Genomic DNA, 22,829 nt, shown 5'->3' on the forward strand with positions numbered 1-22,829 from the left:
ACACATACACACTAGGGCTAATTTGTGTTGGGAGCCAATTAACCTACCAGTATATTTTTGGAGTATGCAATATTATGTTCTAATTGCTAATGATCTAAAGCAGCAATCTGTGAAAATGAGGGATTTGTTTAACATAAATCACAATTGTAGGTTTTAGGATAATGGTCATTTACCATTTCTTCGTTTGTTTGATTTTTTTTTTGTTTTGTTTTTTATAGGCTACTATTAATGGTTTCTAATTTTACAAAGTGCCATGGATAACCATGGCAACCACAATTACTTGGCACGTGCGATAGATAGCAGAGAGGCTTTGGAATGTCTCTTTGAGCTCTTTCTGCACTGTAACTTTCATGTCTACCATTCTACCATCACATCATCTGCTGAAAGCTGTGTGAGTCTGGGTCTGGCAGCCATATTTGTTTTCTCTCCTGAGAGACTTTGAAAGGATATTATGATTTTGTAGCGTCAGACCAGGGATGTTGAAAGGGCCCGGGTCAGTCACCCCCCCCCATCTCTCTTTCCTGTCAGTGGCGCTTCAAATGGGGTTTTACATGTGTTTTTTTTATTGTTTTATTAAAAAAAGGGGCGTGGCCACACCTCCCGCGATTGGCCACGCACTCCTCTTCACCCGGGCCGGCTCTTTACAGCCCTGGATCAGGCGTATGCCTGAAAGATACTTAAACATGCTATTTAAAAAGAGGTTATGGGATTGCTTCTTTTAAAGAGTTACAGTTGTATTGATTGTGCTGTTTTAATTTCATGATGGAAGGTTTTTTTCGGGGTTTCTTGTAGTATTGTATTCTAGTTACAATCATGCAGTCAGATGCTGTGATTGATTGACTTTTAATCTCTTCTTATTTTTACTGTACTGCGATATGCCTGAAGCTGTGCATGTACTAGTTTATTGCTGTCATTTACATATAACCTGTTGCATTACTCCGCAAGTTTATCATTTTGGAAAAATGAAAAAATAAAGTACTAAATCACAAGTAGTTAAAGATGTAAGAATTTTTTGCATTGTGAAAAAAATTTACATTTATACGTCAATAGTTTCCATGCTTGTCTTCAAATACCGTGCCATCTTAGAAGATATACTGTAGCTGGTTTTCTATTAAGTAAAATGATTGTAGCACACTTGCTCATATAAATGGTGATGTATCTAATAGGGAAAAAAAACATTCTGTCAATGTTGTGTGATTTATGAGCTTAATTAGAAGTCTAAAGTCTGCTTGTCCGGCTCATAGTAATTCATTGTAACAGACTGTTGGTACTCTCTCTCTCTCTCTCTCTCTCTCTCTCTCTCTCTCTCTCTCTCTCTCTCTCTCTCTCTCTCTCTCTCTCTCTCTATTCTCAGATTGAGAAGGACTTGCTCCGCACAATGCCAAGCAATGCTTGTTTCTCCAACATGCAGAGTGTGGGTGTACCTCGTCTCAGACGAGTGCTGCGTGGGCTGGCATGGTTGTACCCTGATATTGGGTATTGCCAAGGCACGGGCATGGTGAGTCTTACAGAATGTATGCCACACATACTGTTATCTTGCAGGATCCCTGGTTTTACACAAGCCAAGGTTTCTAAAGCTCTGCCCCTTGTCAGGTGGCCGCGTGCTTACTGCTCTTCCTAGAGGAAGAAGATGCCTTCTGGATGTTGTGTGCCCTTGTAGAGGACCTAGTGCCAGCCTCTTATTTCAACACCACTCTGGTAGGTGTTCAAACAGACCAGCGAGTACTGAGACATCTCATTGTTCAGTACCTCCCACGGCTAGATAAGCTGCTGCAGGAACATGATATTGGTAAGTTTGTATATACTGTACCCCGTATACATGATTTCACTAAGAGAATGTTTATCTGGCACCTGAACTGGTATGCGCACCAGCATGATTGTTGTGCATCGCTATTTTCCTCCTCTCTGTATATTGTTGTGCATGTTCTGTCTTATACTGTGTGTTTCTTTCTCTCTCTTTCACGGTCTGCAGAGCTGTCTCTCATTACTTTACACTGGTTCCTCACTGCGTTTGCCAGTGTAGTGCACATTAAACTGCTGCTACGGATCTGGGATGTATTCTTCTACCAGGGTTCCCTGGTCCTGTTTCAAGCCACCTTGGGCATGCTAAAAATTAAGGTGAGACCAGTTTTCCACACCTATCTTTTGTCAGAAGCCTATACTGCATTTGTTTTTACCATCTCTTGTGTCTAATTCATAGTGGAATAAATAGCAACTGACTTCTATTAACTCCATGTTATGTCATTAATGTCGCACAGAATCTGCACATTACTAATACTACAGCTCATTTAAGCTTGCTTAGGCATGATTTGCATGCTATAGGGCCTTCTGTTTGTGGATAGCCACATACAGGGCAGGAGGCTCGAGAGAACTTAGTAGAACTTTTATAGTCCCCCTGCAAAATACAATATTTGTTCCAACAGCCTCCATTGTGACACAGCGATGTACCCAAAGTTCCCATAAGCAGGTCAGGAGGGCATAACGCTTTAATAGGAAGATAGTGGTTGTTTATATACAAACATTCAGGCTTCATGTATGGTAGTTTGTCACACAGCATCAGCTGATACTTGTAGCAATCCAGCTCCCACACCAACTCCCAAGCGCTTCCACATTGGAAGTTACACCACTATTATGTGGCCACTCTCCAGGCCAATAACGAGGAGGGTATGAAATCAGCTATGTGAGAGGCAGCTTCTGGGCAAAAGCAACATAGCTTGCTGGAAGAGGCTTTAGTCCTTACCAGGCATTATTTTCCTTGTCTCCTCATCTTGGGTAAGTTGATGGACCTTGTCACTGCAGCAGAGGGGCACAGTGCACTCCTGGCCAATGTTCCCCATGCCATGAGATACTGTGCTCTTTGTTTAGCTATAGGCCCCGTCTCATGCAGTAATGTGTTTTTTTTGCCCATCTATGGGTCTCTACAAATGTACTTTATTTTTTTATTAATCTGTTTGAACTAAAAATAAGGCAGCTTGTTTTTTTCCTTTGCCTTCAGTATGTCTATATATGCAAATGCAAATTGTATTTATTTTTTTTAAACTGGAAACTTCTTTATTAAACCAACAATTTTGTCTAAAAAGCTTGACCTAGCAATCTTCCTGCCCGCAGGAGGAAGAGCTCATCCAGTCTGAAAACTCTGCCTCCATCTTTAACACACTGTCAGACATTCCATCCCAAATAGAAGATGCAGACATGCTGCTGCGAGAAGCCATGATGATTGCAGGAACACTTACGGAGGTTATGATAGAGGCTCAGCGACGCAAACATCTGGCTTATCTCCTTGCAGACCAGGGCCAGCTGCTCAACTCAACGGCTACTGTCCCTAACCTATCCAAGGTGAGGAGCATGTGGGATAATGATCATTTATGCTTCATATAATTCTGGTAACAGACAGTTATGTCGGTTTCTAAAATATCTAATTTTCTGCCACCAAATATATATTAGTTATGAGGGTACAACTCTATATTTTTAATGATTTTGCGTAATACACTTTCCTTCTAAAAATCTATCACAAATAATATATAGTTTTTTATTTCTACATATTAAAATTAATAATGAGGTCATTCCATATCAAGTGGATATCGCCTGACCATCTCCAATTTGGTAAAAATTTTACATGAAGGTTGGCATACAGATGTGTCCTATATCTATCCTCAATAAGCCACGCAGCGCGACATGTCGGGCAGTTTTCTTTTCCCAAGAATCCATCTGAGTTGCAGGGCGATGCCGCTAGGATGCAACAGGAGACTCTGCTAATTAATTTGATATGCAACACATGTATGTCTGTGTGCGGCTGTGTCTGCAAACGGAACTTGGCGTGGATAAAAGCTGCTGTTCCTGCACCGTAGGACTTCACATGCTGATTGAGAGACTCAGTCGCGCACAGATATACAAGTGTTGCAAATCAAATTAATCAGCACAGTCTCCTGGTGCATCACTTTGCGGCTTAGATGCATTTTCGGCAAAAATAGACGCCCAGCGCTAGCAGTCTCACGGTCCTGGCTTCCCAAGATGGGCTATTTGGTTCGACTGCAGCAAAGATGTGTGAGGACACGTCTGTATATTTCAGACTAACTTTGGAAAAATGTTAGTTCGCACTATGCAAAGGTAGCAAAGCTTTGTTCCTCAAAGTGGGGGTGGGTGCAACTGTCACCGACTCCGTAATGCATAATCAGTAAGTGGGGACAATCCTAAAAATTGGTCCACTTGACATGAAATGACCCAAAGAACAGTTGCACTGTATTCTTTTTTTCACTTTGAAATACCCTTAAGGATAAATATTTAGATTCCATGTTGTTGGCTGCGTACAGGTTGAATAAAACAATAGGTTCCATTGTTTAGCATTGGCTCTCTTGTCATTACTGTACTGGTAATTTGTACTTGCTCTGTGTACTGATAACATGTGAGAGTGGTGTCAGCACATGAATTGACCCTGTTTCCATGCCTGGAGTGCCAGGAGCTGTGTCCAAACCACATAGATGGTTACATTGGGTGAGATCCAGCAATGAGACCAAGTTAGATCGCTGCACAAACAGGCCCAAGAGTATTATCTTACCTTCTCCTTGCAGATAATAAGAAGGCAGAATCAGCGCAGGAAGTCTGGAATCACAACACTCCTCTTTGGTAGGCATTGATTCATTCATAACCGAAGCAATTCCATGTTCCTCCAAACTGAAAGTAACATGTTACATTGATGACATTTCCAACAGACTATACGGTACTGCAAGGATTCTGGCTATGTAGAACTAGATAAATGCAGCATACTTAAAAATTCAAAAGCATTACAATGTGTAATTTTCATCAATTTACCCCTCCACTCGTGTGGACCCCACACACTTTCCCGCTATACAGGAAAAAATAATAATGCAGATATTTCCTGTATTCCAGCATGACTGTTATTGAGTTAGCTAGATAACGGTAGATAACAAAATGCTCCCAGACAATATATAGTACAGCTCCTCTTTTTCTGTATATTTTCCTGTCTCTAGGTAGGTCAGGCAGTGGTTTTTGTTTTCTTTAGTGTAGGTGGTTACATGTATTTTTTGTCCTGCCGATGTACTATATATGGTCAAGTTCGGTTCGGATCTGACTGTTCGAGAAACACCAGTCTGCTACCTCCGGGAGTAGGGCACACCTGGACTTCAACGCCAGTGTTCGGAGAGTTGATGAGGGGGCTGGATTACTGTTCAGCTACACTCCAGGCAGGATATAGGACTTGGAACATTTTAACAGCATTCCCTCTTCTTAAGGCAGAGCCCTGGGAATAACCATAAATAGCCGACAAGCACCTGCTTGAGGTAAGCCCCTAAGTTAGGAGTGCTTTATATTGTACATTATTACTGGAATAGTTGGTTATCGTGTACCTCTGTACGGTACTCTTGTACTAAGAGCCAGTGGAAGGAGAAAAGAGGAACAATATACAGCAAAATAACATTTTCAGAGCTTGTCGCAGACTCTGGGCCTGATTCAGTTTTGGGAATAGAGTAAGATATAGCACGTAACTGATCATCTTGGTGAAACCATGCTGCACTGCAGGTGGGGCAGATGTAAAATGTGCAGAGATTTAAATTTGGGAGGAGTGTGTCCAAACTGAAATCTGAATTGCAGTGTAAAAATAAAGTTGTGCAGTATTTGTTGGCTACATGCAAAAGCAGCCAGTATTTACCCTGCATACAAAAAAAAAATGTATGTTTGTGCACCCCTGGCATTGCAACACTGTTTGTCCAGGTACACAGGGCCTGATTCAGACCCGCTTGCGAGCGCTGAGTGCTCGCAAGCGGGTCGATGGTGCCCAAGTGCGCATGCGCACTACGGAGACGGCTCTGTCGTGCGCATGCGCGAGACACGAATAATTAAGGGTCTCGCACCAAAGGGGGCGTGCTGTCGATGGTGATTGACAGCACGCCCCCTTTGGTGGGCGTGCCGGGAGCGTGGCTGCCCAGACGGAGGCGTTCCCATGGGAACGCCTACCGTCTGGGTCCGGCCCCACTGACATCACTAGTGATGTCAGTGGGAGTGCTTTTGGCTCTGATAGAGCCAAAAGCACTCCTGGGCTTGCGGCAGCGAGACCCTACCGCAGGGTCTCGTCGCAAGCCCGATGGTCGCGGTGGTCTTGACCATCGCGACCATTATTTTGGCCGCTCGCTATAGCTGTGGGTGGTCACCCACAGCTATGCGAGCGGCCAAGAGGCCGCTCCAAAAGGTAGGAGGGACGGCCCTGATTCAGAGCGAGCGCTCTGTCAGAGCGTCCGGCTCTGAATCAGGGCCACAGTTACTTGCAATATCGTACTCTATTCCCAAAGCTGAATCAGGCCCTCAGTTGCTGAATGTGACAAAGTCTTTGTATAGCATGCAGTTCTCAAACAAAGTGAAAAAAATTATCTGGCAGAGCAGTTTAAACTGTCTATTGCTTGGGGGACTCTAATACATTTTGGGGAAATTAAAGAAATACCTAGGAAGATTAGTATATGTGTGAATACACACGGACGCACAAGCGCACTCAATCCAATGTCCCTAATTCCTTCAGACCTCAAAGATAAAGGATTTTACTTTTCCTTATTTTCCTCATAATAATTTCTCAGATGTCTTTCACACGGTATACAATCGGGAAACCGGCTGCCTTAATACTGACAGCCGGATTCCCGACTGTCATATCGCGGCGAGGGTGAAATTCCAGGCATCTATATCTAGACGCCTGTCATTTCCCCGACGTCGGGAGACAGACGCCCGGCATCCCGATCGAAGGGATGCCGGGCACCGTGAGCGGACAGCCGCTGGGGGGGGAGGGCTAGGTTTAGGGCACCCGGGGGGGTCTTAGGGTTAGGCACCCCCCCGGGAGGGTTAGGGTTAGGCTAGGAGGAGGGAGGGTTAGGGTTAGGCACCCCGGGGGGGGACTTAGGGTTAGGCACCCCCCCGGGGACTTAGGTTTAGGCAGCGGGGAAGGGGGGGTTAGGGTTAGGCACTTGGAGGGGGGACTAGGGTTAGGCACTTGGGGGGGGGGGGGGGGGTTAGGGTTCGGCACCCCTAAGGAAGGTTAGGGTTAGGGGGTTAGACCTTTGCGACGATCGGGTTTCCAGCGCTGTCAGGCTTCCGCTGCCGAGAACTCTGTTTTTGTCGGCCAGGCGCTGCCGGGAATCGAACCGCCGGCGGTATTTCATACCGATTCCCTTTCACACTACTATGGTCCAAAGAGACTCAACAGATTTGTCCATGCCAGACATTTTCCCATGGAATTGGTGAATTCAATCCTCTCAGCCTACAGCAAAGGTGATTTATTCACAACCATAGATCTCCAGGACGCTTACTCATACTCCAGTGGTGGTTCAGCACAGGAAGTTCCTTTGGGTTCTGGGATAACATTTCCAATTCATCTGTACCCCTATTGTCCTGGCAACGTCTTCAAGAATCTTCACATAGTGCTGTGGACACTGGTGGCAAGATTAAGCAAGCAAAATATGACATTATTTGGATGACATCTTGATGTACCAAGGACTTTCCTATCACCATCTACAGATCCCACTGGACAACAGTTTGGAGAGGGCTTCAGCTACATTTGAGTCTGTTGTATCACAAGCAGGTTATCAAGAACTACTAATAGGAATCTTACATGTTGGCAAAACTTTTAAACCAAATACACAGAAAATGTCACTCATGGGGCCAAATGTAATAGGGTGAGAGTTTAGCAGCAAACTCCATCATTGGTCGAGTTTTATCTTCAAAATGGGAAAACATCTGGATAAGATTTTAAATCGTGAGAGTGGAGTTTGAAAAACATGCAAGTTTGTTCTGTTGCTTTGTTCTCGGACTCTTACATTGGCCGAGTTTTAAAAGTGTGCGAAAACTCTCACATTTTCTAATCTCTCACCCTAATACATTTGTAGCTTAGATGCCTTTTAGCATGTAACTGCAGTTGTTGCATTCTGAGTCTAATACCAGGAAATGGCGGTGGGGGATAGTGTAAAAAAAAAAAAAAAAAAGGGCATGTTCTGCAGGACATACTCCTGCCATTCGGCAGCGATATCCTCAGCTGCCTATCCAGTGGCTCTAACATGGGCTGGCCATTGAATCAGGAGAGGAAGAGGAGAACTACACTATCCAGCACTCCCTTCTGCTCCACATGATCATCTTCTGCAGTAGTATGGCTGATCAGCAGTGGGAGCTCACCGGACCCGATGTTGAGATGTTTGCTCTGAAGAACCCAGAGGTCATGTGGAGCTGGGACATAGAGTACAGGTCATGGATGCTACCAAGCTGAGAACACACAGGGAGGACTGTGTAGAGGTGTGGGGAGAATGTGAACACTCGTTTCTCAACTTTTGTTTGTCACTGTGGCTGAAGCAGAACAATTGATGTCCATTGTGCCAACAGGATTAGGTAGTGTATAGAATATCTGCTACTAATTACTCCGTCTCCATGCAGTAAGTTGTACTTGCTTAGCTGCTTGTTTTTATACAGCTCTGATGCATGTGACTGAGAGTCATTAGAGGTCCACGTGAATGATCATATTTAAGAAAGCGCATGATGATGGGTAAAGTGACTGTAGTGTTCACATAATCTGCCTGAGTAATTACTTAACCATGAGTTCGATTCACATATAAAAAAAATAAATAAAATGAACAATGTTCATGCATCTCTATATGCAGATACAGACTTGTTGTTTTTTAAATGAGTTAAATGTGGAATAAAGAGAAAATCTGATTATAGCTGCAGTTACAGTAAGTGCTTATGGGCAGAGGAGGTTAGATGCAGTATAAAATTCATGTGTTTGATAGGGGCGTGGTATGTTAGATTGACAGTTATCATGTCGACAAGGTTGAAATGTCCATGTAGACAGTAACCATGTCCATATATGGCAAGTCGACAGGGTAGAATGTCAACATAACTAACCTGGTGAGCCAGTGGTCACCTGTTCCTGATGGTTGCAGTGACCCCAGCGTGGTTTCTGGGTCCCAGCAGTCATGTGACTGTCACTTTCAGCGCATACCAATGGCAGAGCGGTGGTTTTGGTTCGTATTTTCTGCCTAACCCTAATATCTACCCCTGAACTCTCCCTGCAGCCTAACCCTAACCCTCCAGATGGCGCATATCCATAACCACCGGCATGCTATGATTGTGAACATTTCAGATGCCAACATTGTGAATGCCAACTTTTGCAGATGTCGAAAATGTGTCTGGATCCCATTTGATAGGCATTATAAGGGGCATATGGCTGATCTGACGGGCATACAAGGATATGTGGGGGAATCTGATGGACATTTAGGGGTATGTGGGAAGGGAAACATGGAGTTTGAGGGTCATCTGGGTATGTCTGAAAGTATTTATATACATATTATATAATAGATTTCAAAATCTAGAAATTATGATGGGACCCATAACCAATAAAGTAGGACCACAATTATTTTAAATGATGACCCACATAATTGTGAGCTTGCTTCGATCAATGGAATGTCTAATATGCTAGACTTCAGTACTACTAGGGAGCTCACTTCCTGACCAAGATAGCCGAAGGTACATGGTTACGGAAAGAGAAAACACTTCACATTAAAGTACTGCAAAGCAGAGCAGTAGGGAAAGCAGTTAAACTTTTTCATCAGTGCTTACTGGGGAACCATCTCCAGAGTATTTTTAAATCATAAATTGCCAGGGAGGCACCAGAAGCAAAGCTATGATGGTGGAATAGCAAAGTTGATAGCTTTAGCAGAAAGAAATCTAGAGTCCCTTCCAGTATTCCATGTGACGGACAAGGAAAATGTAGTGGAAGATTTCCGAATTCCGGTTATTCCAGGGGAATAATCTCTGAATCCGGAAGGCTTCCATATACTGATAGAAAGTTTCAGACATTATGACAACAAACCAAATTGTATAGTTCTTCTTCTGGCAAAAAAGTTTCAGGGACAGGGAGGTGGATGCATTGTCAGTCCCATGAACATCTCAGCTAGCCTCTGTGTTCCCTGTGTTTCCTCTCTAATCTTGCATGCTAAGAAAGATCTAAATGGAAAAAGTGGAGGAGATGGCAATCCTTCCTTCTTGGCCTTGGCATCTGTGATTTCTGGTGTTCTGGGAGATGTTTCAGGAACTATGGCCTCTGCGTCTTTATCGAGATTTTTATCTCTAGGGTACAGTCTGTCACCCAAACACAACTAGTTTCAATAGTATGAGATATCACACACTCTTGCAGGTAACTCTTCAATGATATATTAGGAAGTCTCGAAGAGATGACACTGAAGGTAATGGTCCTAGTTTCAGTTACTTCTGCAACAATGGTCCAAAAGTTTTCAAGTACTGTTCTACAAAGACCCATTTTTAAATATCTTAAATAGCAGGTAAGTTACCGCTGGGCCACCAGGGACGATATGTCGACATTCTAACGTCGTCATTTCATTAGTGTCTACATGACAAATGTTGACATGGTCAATGTCGACATATCATACCACACCCGTATTACACAGTTTAAAAGGGGAGAAATCTGCACTTGGCAGATTTGGTGAGAGCAATTACTATATATTTATATATGACAGAGAGTCATGCTCCTTCCAAGCAAGCCATTTACAGAGGGATCAGAGAAGTAAGAATATAGACATAAAAGAGAAGTGGCCTGTAAGGTGCCATAAATACTAAGATCTCAGCAGGTTGGACATCTATCTATCTATCTATCTACTCTTTAGTTACTTTCATTATATGTTCTCCTACCTCCATGATGGCCCTGAGGGAAGCAGTGAACAAGTTTCATTCCTCCAGGGAATACCCGATGTTGCTGGACATGTAGGATGACTACGTACACATCCTTATCTGGGACTCTTCCTTTGGCCTGTCCTCTGCCCCATTGGTCTTTACCAAGGTGATGGCGGTAATGGTAGCTCACCTTTGGTCGTTTATTTTTCTTATTTGAATAACCTTCTTAAGGTCTCGTTTGCAGCCATTTTAAATTCTCATGTCCATCTGACACATCAGACTCTTATCTCATCGCTGGATTATATATTTCAAAAACTTCAATATGACTGTCCCAGATATTACTCTTCTTGGGGATGATATTCAACACATCCCTGGAGAGATAGTCCACCCATTTGTGCGCCTCTTGGGGAAACTAGTCTCCTCCTTCGAATTCGGCTGGTTCCACTCCTGGAGGCTTCAGCTTGACCTACTCTTCAAGTGGGACAGCTCTCACCTTCACCTGTACATGGTCATCCGCCTTTCCCCTCAGACTGACTATCTCTCCTTTTGGTGGTTGAATTCCAATTCTCTTAATTTAGGTCGACCGTTTCACAATTTGGAACTGAACGTTGGTAACCATGGACGTCAGGCTCTGGGGCTGGGCACAGTGGTTCTCCTGAATCAATTTCATGGCCTCTGTTCCCAACAAGAAGCCCTCCTACCAATCTGTGTACTGGAACACAAGGCAATCCTAAACGCTTTGCAAGTGGCTCAACCACTCCTTCAAGGGTGTCTGGAAAAGATTTGGTTTGACAAGGCCGCAACTGTGGCGTACAATTGTCAAGTGAGTAGAAGGAGCGTCTATGCATGAAGGAGACAGTACGTATCCCCAAGTGGGAGAAAGGTCTTGTTCCTGCCCTAGTGGCTGTCTTCATTCCCAGGGTTGACAGTTGGGAAGCAGACTTCTACAGCTTTCAAGATCTTCACCCCGACGGTCCCTTCATCCGGATGTCTTTCAGGATCTAATGGCAAGGTGGGGGTTGCCGGATGTTTATCTTTTGGCGCCTCTGCTAAACCAAACCACAAGATTCATCTTTACTGCAAAACAAGCAATCCAGGAGCTCTAGCTGAGGACAGTCTATCAGTGGAACTTTCAACTGTTTTAACTTCAGTTTCCTCTTCTGCCATGGGTCTTCAAAAGTTTCAAGAGAGAACAAGAGAATGGTAATCCTGGTGGCTCTAGATTGACCACGTTGGTCCTGGTACTCTGACCTATTTCAGCTTCAGAGAGATGATCCATGGCCCCTACTGTTTTGTCCAGACCTGTTACAGCAAGGGCCGTTCGGCCATCCTACCTTACCACGATTGTGTTTTGACAGCGTCGCTGTTGAGTCCTCAGTACTGAAGAGGAAGGGGTTATTGCAACAGTAGTTATTCTTACTATGCTTGGTGCCTGTAAGCCGGTTTCCACTGCTTATTACCACTGCATCTGGCAGGCTTATGTGCCTAGTGTAAAATATGTGGTTTTCCTCTCATATCTTCTCTTTTTTTTTTTTTTCTTCTCCAGACAGGACTGGCCGTAGGTCTATGGCTTGGATCATAGAAGATACAGGTGTCTGCATTGTCTGTATTTGACTTTCATTCCTTTTATTTAAACATTTCTGCAGGGAGTACATAAGCTACAACCTCCTTTTCTTCCTTCCACTGCTCTGAAGGAACCATTAGACGCCGTGGACCTTAATTGTCTCACTTAGGTTTTCTCTTGACAATTGCCTCGGCCATGAGAGTCTCCAAACTTGGTGCCCAGTCTTATCACTCTCCTTATCTTATTTTTCATGATGACAGGCGGATCTCCTTACTAAGTCTTTTTTCTTGCCCAAGGTAATTTCCAAATTCTATATCAATTAGCCTGTAGTGGTCCCAGCCCTTCCAGACATGGATTCTTTGGTCCAGGGTTTGGATATGGAATCAGAATATGCGGCATATGTGGCTTAAGTTTTTGTTCTGTAGCCTTCCATCCCGTATTACTTGGGAACTTTAATTCCTTTTTCCTTGAAATACTGCATGACAGCCCAGATTTCCCACCCATGTTAGAGATTATATATTTTTCAGAGACAGAGTGGTGAGTTAGGAAGAGGCAAAGCTGCACCATATACTGTCTGGGGTATGTTTTTATCTCCCTGTTCTAATTTACAACAGAAGCTCCCCCTTCTAATAGCTGCTTCATGGAAGGGAATTACTCTTAAATATAATATGCTGTATTTTCAAAGTTATGGGGAAATTTTAAGAAACGTTAGTTCAATATCTCTTGAAATAAGTGAGTCTGTTTGGCTTGGCGCTAAATATTGTATATTGTCTCTCCAAAACAGGCGAGGATGACTTTGAGGCCCTAAAAGCCAAGAACATAAAGCAGACAGCATTGGTAGCAGATCTACGAGAAGCCATCCTGCAAGTTGCTCGACATTTCCAATGCACAGACCCTAAAAACTGCAACATTGTGAGTCATGCTGTAATGCTGGTTTGTCTATGACACAGAAAGGAAAGAGAGGTCTCAAGTAATCTCTCACTCACTACCCCTGAGAGAGACTGCCGTATTATCCTTAATGTCCGATCTGGAAGTGTCCCGGTAGTCATATGACCATGGAATATGGTCAAATGCACAAAAAAAAACAATTTTCTAGACCAATCAAATGTATTTTATTCTGCAAATAGTTTTAGCAAGGGAACAGCTGAGGCTGCATCTCTAACATAACATGAATTTAAAAAACTGCAATAAACTACATTATAAAGTAAGGGCTGGATGACCTAATTGTTGAAAGTAAATAGGTACTAGAACAACTATTAGATTTGTATGTCATGCAACTTAAAAATGGTTCAGGACATGAATGGTCCACTAAAGCAAAGGGATGGGACTGATTGGATGATGGGCATTTAGAGTTTCAGTATAAACACAGGCTTACATATTTATTAATGTCCAGAAGAGGTTTTAATTGCTCTTCATAGATTAATTCTTATTAATAATAAATCTTCCTCTCCAATTTTCCTGATCCTCCCATACAACGTTGGCTCTTTTCTGCCTAATCACTGTCTGGCATGCCTGGAGATAGTTACCTGCATAGAATTGGCACCTTAGAGACGGCATGCGTACAGAGCTAGCACATGTTTGTTACTCAGAAGAGAGCATAAGACCTATGCTCTGTCCTCTGCTAAGACATATCATGGCCAGCACTAGATGGGATGACTGGTAAGTATGGGGGACCCAATTCTTAATTATAACTAATACTAAAGAGCATAAAGTAGAGTGGAACTTCATTTTTACTAGGACTTTTTAATACCGGTCAGATGGTAGACCGTAACCATGTCGACATCCCAATGTCCACATAAAAGAGTAGAGGGTTAGGGGTATGGATTCGGGTAAGGTGTAGGGAAATAATACCGGAAAACAACGCTCCTCAGGCGTCTGTGCCAGAACTACACGTGACCGCCTGATGATGAATGTCGACATAACAGTTGACTATTCATACCACATTCCTCAGGGTAACTGGCCATTTTAATCAAATCTATATCTGCTTGTCTACCTGAATCAAATATGGTTTTGGTCTGCAGAGATGAGGCATGCTAGCTGGCTCTATTATTTGACAGTCATTGGCCCATATTTATCAATGCGTGATATTGTTATCACTCGTTACTAATCTTACTTGGTGCTCCAACCAATCAGCTCCTAACTGTCAGTTTTCAAACATGACAGGAGCTAATTGGTTGGAGCACCATTCAAGATTAGTAATAAGGGATAACAAGAATAACACTCATTGATAAATCTGGGCCATTGTGTTTAGAAATAAAAAATAGTTCATAAATTACGCCAACAACTTTTTTTTAAGCGCCCATTCTTATCCCAGGACATGACTCCTGATTACACCATGGAGAGCCATCAGAGAGACCATGAGAATTACGTGTCCTGTTCACGAAGCAGACGCCGCAGGGCAAAGGCTCTTTTAGACTTTGAGCGCCACGATGACGATGAGCTTGGCTTTCGCAAGAATGACATCATCACGGTATGACCAATTGGCATCTAAGTAACAACAAGCAAAGAAGTGATTGTAATGCATAGGATAGAGTAATTAACAAGTTTTATGTTTTTAGATTATTTCTCAGAAGGATGAGCACTGTTGGGTTGGAGAATTGAATGGGCTCAGAGGTAAGTACATCTGTTTACAAAAAGGCAATAATTATCTTGTTACCGCCCACATTTTCATTCCATCTCCTTATAACATTGCACGAGTTACAGTCATTTGAACTCCTGAAAGCTATATTTTGTGCATCTGCATACCTGGAGGAGAACACACCATGATGCAGACATCTAGCATGTTGAGTCCGTCAGAATAATGCGTTTTGCACCACGTAATAAAATACTGGTATGGAGAATCCATGTGTTAAACATGTTTGGCTGTCGAGAGCATACACTGACCCAGGTACTGGGAGGAAGGGGTCTAACCATGTCCATAACCCCTTCCCACCAAAAATATGAAGCTAATACTATATGAGACGCCTCGTGCTGCACCCACCATGAGTTCTGCCCTCTCTTCCCTCCACACATACTATACTGCCTCCAGCCTGCCCTGCTGAGCATCAGGGGCCCTGCACGCACAGGATGAGACCACATAGACACAGCACTCGCTGGACACTCACCGGGGCACTTGTCTCGCTACGGCTGCTGGTGTGCTTGCCCGAGGTAGCCCTGGGGTAGTCGGGAGGAACGAGGGGGGGGGGGACACTGGGTGGAAACACGGAGGAGGGGAGGGGACTTGGGGGGGGGGGGGGGGGGATAGTGCTGCAAAAGGGTAAATTGTTCCACTTGGCAGCTGACCTGTGCCCCTCCAATCGGCAGTACCCACTCCCCCTTCCTCTCAGTGCCCCTGGTGGCTGATTCTGTGAAATAATGTTATATAATACAATTTAAGGGGTTACAGCCAGTCAGGTAAGATGTAAAAAGTTTGTCCCACAGTCACTGTTGGACAAAATGGGTCACAAGTTAACAGAATTCTGTGGTCAATAAACATACAGTATGTCCTGACTCAGATGTAAAGTCATTGCCTGACATTATCAATTAAGTACTATCAGTTATTTAAATGTCAATTATTTTCCATTTTGTAACTTCAATAATGTTTTTTCAGGCTGGTTTCCTGCAAAGTTTGTGGAGATACTTGATGAAAGAAGTAAAGAGGTGAGAAGAGGAATGTTTAAAAATGAATTACCTAGTGTCCATTAACCTAGCCAATTTTTATTACATTTGTATACATTGTTCTATATTGTAGATAATTGTGCACATGTGTCTTATTCTGTATATAGGTGATTACTCTATATTTATTAGCAACAACTATGTGCAGTAGACTCCTGTTGCTCTTGCTTATTGAGTCTGGTGCAGTCATAAATGGTTTTAAGGGATAGAATATATGGGCCAAATGGTTCTTTTCTCCTTCATCCACTAGGGGACACTGGAGTTCAAGACAGTGGGGTATAGACGGTGGTAGAGCAGAGCTTGGCACTTTAAATAATTTAAAAGTGTGACTGGCTCCTCCCCCTCTATGCCCCATCAGCCCCAGTTTTTAGAATGTGCCCGAGAGAGCCGGTCGCACATCTGGCTGTCTCCAGCCTTTTTCATATTTTTTATTTTTCAAGCATTGAGGACAGGCAGACTGCTTGCTGTGACAGTCTGCCTGCTACGGGGGAGCCGCCGGGAGGGCACCACACGGCTACTGCAGCCTGTGTCCGGTGACCCTGAGGAGGGGGCACCAGCAGATGGAGTCATCGGACCCTGCGAGGACCCGCCACTGCTGACACCGGCATGTGTCCGGGTTCCTCGCCGCCCCCTCAGCCCAGCATCCCGGCCGCAACAGCCCGTAAGTATATCCCACCACTCCTGACTAGCTGGAGTGGTGGACGAAAATGCTGGGCTCAGGACAGCGCGCGCTGCGCGGCTGTTACACAGCCTCCTTCCCCTGCCAGTAAACAGGCAGTGTCGGAGCTGCTGATGAGACCCGCTGCTGCACTCGGCAGTCAGCGTCCGGGTCTCTGGCTTATCCTAGCCACTGTTCCCCCTCTCCTATTTAAATGAGGGGATGGATAAAGCAAGACTGCTGCGTCCCACTGCTACCATAACGGGAGTCTGCAGCCCCGCTATTATAGCCCTGCATAACGAGGCTGGGGCGGGGCTTAAGGAGCCGCTCAACGCGGCTCTAAGTTGCCGCGCTGGTGCTTGTATGAAAGCACCCCCCCCACCACCCCGCCCTCCCCCCGCCCCCTCTGCTCAGGAGAGAGGCTGGAAGACAGGACCTGCCATAGCTGAAATCGGCAGAGTCCGGGTCTCCTGCCCCTTCCCCAGCATGGCTGTTAGTAGGCTGACAGCGGTGAGGTCTGCGTTGCACCGCGCACCCTCCCGCCCTGTATGCTGCGTTGTCACTTGCAGGGAGGTGCGGGCGCTGTTGCAGTGCTTGTACAGGGAGAAGGCTTTCCGGTGGCGCGCACTCCACGCGCTACAGACCTGGGCCCTCCATTTCAGTATTCGGGCTAGGCATAATACAGCACTGCCTTAGCGATTAGCAGCTCTCATCTATTAACAGGAGGAGACGCTGCGTTACGCAGTTCCTGGCTGTGCTGAGCAACTTTACATGCCCGCTCCTCCAAATGATGATTAAGCCCCCCTCGCTTGTGTAGGAGCCATGATCGCTCCTCCCGTGTTATCGGCATTGGCTGGACCTTCAACTACTCCGCTTTTATGCGGTTCTACTGCGGGGGCAAGTAGCGCTGTGTTGACTGGAGTATATCAGTGGCTCACACAGTGTGGTAATTCAGGAATGCATACAGTCCAGCGACTGCAACAGTGCCCCTGCTTCCCTATTATGGGCAGCAGTATCTACCTGCACACAAGCAGTATAGCTCAGTGCACTACCTGCAGCAGGGAGTGCTTTAGCACTGGTTTCCTACGAGACCCCTCCCTTTTTGGGAGTGCTTCAGTAAATAATAGGATGTCCGTCACTGTATGACAGGAGTATTCCCAGCTAAATACGCTGTGCTGACGGGACACGGTCCCGCCATTTTGCCAGACAGTGTAGTGGTTAGCGTTGCTGCCTCGCAGCAGTGAGGTCGTGGGTTCTCTTCCCACCGTGGTCCTAGCTGTGTGGAGTTTGCAAGCAACGGGTGTTACCCCCTGTCATGGCTTCCCCTTGGTTCTATAAAGGGCACCTGGCTTAACCTAATTAAAGATATATAGTATGTATAGTACTTGTACTAGTCATTGTTCGGGTTGCTGGGGCCAGAACTTATGGTTATAGCTTACCCGTAACCAGGGTTAGCACATTATTGCGTCCCATCCCCAGGCTTATGCCTCATAACCCTGAACACGCTCTATCTCGTCTGTTTTTGGAAGCTAAGCAGGGTCAGGCCTGGTTAGTACTTCGATGGGAGACCACCTGGGAATACCAGGTGCTGTAGGCTTATATAGGTGCCAGCACATATACTACATTATAGGCTGGTTTTAAAACCTTCCAGTTCTGTATAGTACTAGCTACTGTGCATAGCTAGTTGTTAGCAGAATGGGAACTAGCGTAAACCCCTGTTTGCACTATAACACCGCGTTATGCGGTTCTGAGAGGGGCCAGTTACTCAGCCGGTGCACATTCCCGGCTAGAGGCGCTGGGCTGACGGGACACAGTGCCGCCATTGCAGCGCAGGGTATTACCCACTGTCAGGCTTCCCCTTGGCTTTATAACAAAGGGTGCCTAGCTTAATCTAATGGCCTGATATCATAGCCTGTGAAGGTTACTCCATGGTGTACTAGCTACTCAGTTTAGGCAGAGATCGTTTTTTTTTGATTCCCTCTTCAAAAAACGGGTTATTCTGGAGCTAAAATAGCTCACCTGAAGCACGCACGCTCATAATATATAAGGCGAGTACACCAGTAACAGAAGTCCCAGGAACGACACCAGTCTGGGACAGCACGCTGCTAACACATCTTGCCTCTACGCCATAACAGAATGACGGTCACATGAGCAGCCTCCCGGCGTGGAGGTAAGCCACGGTATATATATATGTGTGTATGTATGTGTGTATGTATATATATATATATATATGAGTATTTTATACCAGCCCTGCTTTAGAATATATACATGCTGGAGTGAATTTGTCCATCCATGGCGCTAATTATGCTCAGGTTCTATTTTAAATTTTATCGTCGCCTACTAAACTTGTATGTAGGTACACGTATGCATATGTGGATATCGCGTCTTATCCTTACCATAACATACTAGCATAATTAAAGATGCTACGATTGGAGGCTGGACGCTCCTGATGCGGTAGTTGGTACAATGACTCCGCTTTACACTATCTCTCCCTAGAAATTGGGTTGTGTGTGTGTGTGTGTGTGAATATATAATGTTTATACTTCCACATTCATTAGGTTTACCTATTATTCCACGGATGCGTAGCCGTCTGGGTTTACCATAAGCTGTAGGCTATATCCATTCCTATTATATGGTGGTTCTATAAACTAGAATCATGTTCTGCAGCTTACATAGTGATAGTCACAATTCCCTGGGCATTGCTTCCAGTATGGTCCCTATACATGTCCTGGGGCGCGCCCCATTCGGGGGATCTATTCTCATTACAACTACAGTGGTGCACTTGTATTAATATTTCCGAACAGGTACCCTTCTCAGTATCTATTCCGGTACTCCATATTTTTGTCGCATATCTCAATAAAATGAGTCTCAAAAGGGCCTTAGGTACAATTCATACCATGAGGCCTTGGGCCGCCCACAGAACAGGCTCAATTTAGAGTCCTGTTATACGACCACCTTGTCTCCACTAACATTTTATTAGTTTCCACAGTAATTTCTACTGCACTTCTCCAGACTAAGGTCCGTGCTGTGGAGCATTGGTCTTCGCCCACTGAAGCTACTCTTTATACCTAACATGGCGGGTTGCTGTGTGATAAAAGGTCAGTGACATTCTACATAGCGTCCAGAGTGCTTCTGGTCGCTCACAGGTAAGAGCTTACCTCACTAATGCCTAGGAAGATGCTCCTATTTCATGCAACCTGACATACATAACGTTAATCTCCCATACGGAGCCTAGCGGCTGTCCTAGCAGCCCTCTGCTCTTTTAATCAGTTGGCTCTACACTTTAGAGTTTCCCTGGTGTGTGGGTGCATAGTTTGTACATTGAGATTAGCGACACTATTCTACTAGAATCTGTTGGGGTTATGGACCAAAGCGCATCTCTGGGCTAGTGCACATCTTTACATAAGTGTGACAGTCACTATGTTCCACGCAGGGGGCCTGGTTGGGTTTTCCTGTTCAGTATATGTTTATATTTTATCACACTAATAGGTACCTGACGGGTACTTGCATGGTTGTCCTGCTGCCCTGGCCTTGCTGTGTGGGATGCTTCCCTATATTGGTAGCTCTCCCTGGGTGGGGTTACATTCGTGCTCCTTTACTGCTAAGTTCCTGGTTGTTTTCACACTATGTTCGGGCCGGCAGTTGGTACTGACTACGCACTTCCATCAGGTTGGAAGTTGTCTTTTTATCCCTGTTTTCAGTATGGGTTATACTGCTGTCTGACCCTCTGAAAGGAATTGTAGTCTCCATCCTCTCGTATTCGCCTCTGCCTCATGTCCCGTGGGATCTCCACACGTTGGAGACTTCTATGGTGTAACCTTTCCGCTGGTTCACAACTTTGTTGTAGTGGGACCTCAATTATCGTTCCAAGCGATTGTTCGGTCTTGTCTTTGACCTCCCAGTATACTCTTTATTGGGAGTCTGTGGACAGGATCAACTTTGTATCTGTTGATTGGTATTGTCATACTTCTATCTATATGATTATGACCAGCGGTGCTGGGATTCTGCTGTCTGCAGCTGTTGCAGTTTCCTGTGCAGACTCTAGTACGATTCACGAGTTTTTCTCGTTTTCTGCCCTTCTCCTATGGATTCTTGTTGGGGCTCTCTGCTACCAGCTGTCTGGTTTGGTCTATTTTCAGCCGCTTCTCAACTGTGATTGTTTTCTCGCCAGCCGTTCTGTTCATTTTGGCTTCCGCTGTGCGTACGCTGTGGAAGTTCTTCTGTGACTGTCTCCTGAGGAGTAGTGTTTGTCTACTGTGCTCTACGACACTTGATCCTCTGCCTCTGCTGGGCCTATTGTTCTTGGCAGTCCCTATTTCGGTTTGGCCGAGGGGTCAGCAAGTTCTCCGCGCTTCCCACCCAGGAGGTTGGCTTTGGGACGTCCCCACTGTCTTGAACTCCAGTGTCCCCTAGTGGATGAAGGAGAAAACAGGATTTTGGTACTTACCGATAAATCCCTTTCTCCGATTCCACAGGGGACACTGGACGCCCGCCCAGCGCTGCGTACCTGACGTTTTGTTGGGTTCATTATATGGTTGTGTGACTGCATGGTTCCCTGTTATGGGTTCCACTGTTCTCATTCAGTCGGTCTTGTTCCGTTCTGTGGTCTTCTCCTTCTCCTCGTTTTCTTTTCTCTTGTCCTCCGTCTCCTCTCGGGCTCAGTTCTTAAACTGGGGCTGATGGGGCATAGAGGGGGAGGAGCCAGTCACACTTTTAAATTATTTAAAGTGCCAAGCTCTGCTCTACCACCGTCTATACCCCACTGTCTTGAACTCCAGTGTCCCCTGTGGAATCGGAGAAAGGGATTTATCGGTAAGTACCAAAATCCTGTTTTCTGTCATCAAATTCTATGTTAAAGGCAAATAAGTACCTGTTACCCATATTCTGTCCATTTGTGTTTGTAAAGATGCCTTGCAAAATGCATCACCAGAGTACCTGCTAACACCTCTCCTATCATTTATTTTTGTCCGTTCACTTTATCTCCATTCAAGGCTTAGTAAATAGACCCCTGAGCTGCGTAAATGTAACTATAAACTAGAAAAATTGTAAAAAAGGTGGCTCTTTGACTGGTAGTGCAGATTAAGTTTATATTCAGGTCTCACATTTTCAAGGAACATGGCTCAATGTTGTCACTTTATTTTAACATAGTATTCGGTTGCTGGGGATGACACTGTGACAGAGGGAATCACCGACTTGGTTCGAGGAACATTGTGTCCCAGTATTAAAGCTATATTTGAGCATGGGCTAAAGAAGCCATCTCTATTGGGAGGACCATGCCATCCTTGGCTCTTCATTGAGGAGGTAAGAATAGATTGGAATTATAGAGAATATCAACCTTATATTTTTGTTTTGGTTGCACAGTTTGATAGCAGTGAAGACTTTGGGCAGGCAGAATACACACATCTGGTCTGTTATTAAATAGAGTGTAGCAGTTATCAGATCTGCGATTTTGTTTGTCAAGTGGGGTAGAGAGAATTGCGAACATATTCTCTCCCCATCCTTGTGCTTATTTTAACCATTTAGTCCATTTTCCCTTTCCAGTGGCATCAGTGGAGTATGTGTTACCCTGTGCGCAAAACAGTCACCCGAGTGAGCCCGATGCTGTACAATAACATTGCATTGCATCGTCACTGAGGAGGAGCTGACATTTTGGTGTTGCTCCCTAGATTGGTGACACCTAGTTCGAGCCGCACCCTCTTAGTGATGCCACTGTCCCTTTCCCTCCATTGGCTATGTCTATAGGGGATTGCTGGTCAAAAAAGATATGCTAAGGAGAACATACGTTGTATGGTGCAGCACAGTTGTGCAATGGTTAGCTTTGCTGCCTCACAGCATTGGGGCCATAAAATTGATTCCCCCTAATGCCCTATCTGTGTGGAGTTTGTATGTTCTTGTGGGTTTCCTCCAGGTATTCAGGTTTCCTCACACAATAATTAACTCTGCGGTCCATGTGGTAGGGAATATAGATTGTGAGCGCCAATGGTGAAGGACTGATGTGAATGACTAAATATTATCTTTAAAATACTGCATAATACATGTGCACTATATATACAGTATAGGGAACAACCTTAGATTCTGTCAACTGCAGGAAGCACATTAACCCAAGTTCTCCATTTACTTGATGTACTCAAACAGACTGTGTCCTCTTCTTTCATATTATTTAGTTTTATAATGTTTTCCTTGATGGAGTGGAATGATGAGTGAAGTCCTAGCATATCTAGATATGGGGAACCTGTTGGAAGTGAATATTGTAGTATATTTCTCCTTCAGCCAATGAACAGT

At 44.7% G+C, this 22,829-nt stretch overlaps 1 protein-coding gene across 3 annotated transcripts in view; it reads left to right on the forward strand.

The window, feature by feature from the left end:
• SGSM3 (small G protein signaling modulator 3) overlaps positions 1–22,829 on the forward strand; it is a 72,934-nt gene that overhangs the window by 35,163 nt on the left and 14,942 nt on the right. For all 3 annotated transcript variants that reach the window (XM_088456868.1, XM_088456870.1, XM_088456869.1), the window contains exons 7-16: positions 1,355–1,498; positions 1,594–1,789; positions 1,973–2,118; positions 3,109–3,336; positions 4,569–4,623; positions 13,020–13,147; positions 14,550–14,705; positions 14,794–14,848; positions 15,825–15,874; positions 21,696–21,848. In XM_088456868.1, the coding sequence (XP_088312994.1) occupies positions 1,355–1,498; positions 1,594–1,789; positions 1,973–2,118; positions 3,109–3,336; positions 4,569–4,623; positions 13,020–13,147; positions 14,550–14,705; positions 14,794–14,848; positions 15,825–15,874; positions 21,696–21,848 (1,311 nt within the window). The remainder of the gene's footprint in view (positions 1–1,354; positions 1,499–1,593; positions 1,790–1,972; positions 2,119–3,108; positions 3,337–4,568; positions 4,624–13,019; positions 13,148–14,549; positions 14,706–14,793; positions 14,849–15,824; positions 15,875–21,695; positions 21,849–22,829) is intronic.

Source organism: Taudactylus pleione, unplaced genomic scaffold, assembly GCF_031769625.1.
Source record: "Taudactylus pleione unplaced genomic scaffold, aTauple2 ptg000726l, whole genome shotgun sequence".
NCBI classification, from domain to species: domain Eukaryota; kingdom Metazoa; phylum Chordata; class Amphibia; order Anura; family Myobatrachidae; genus Taudactylus; species Taudactylus pleione.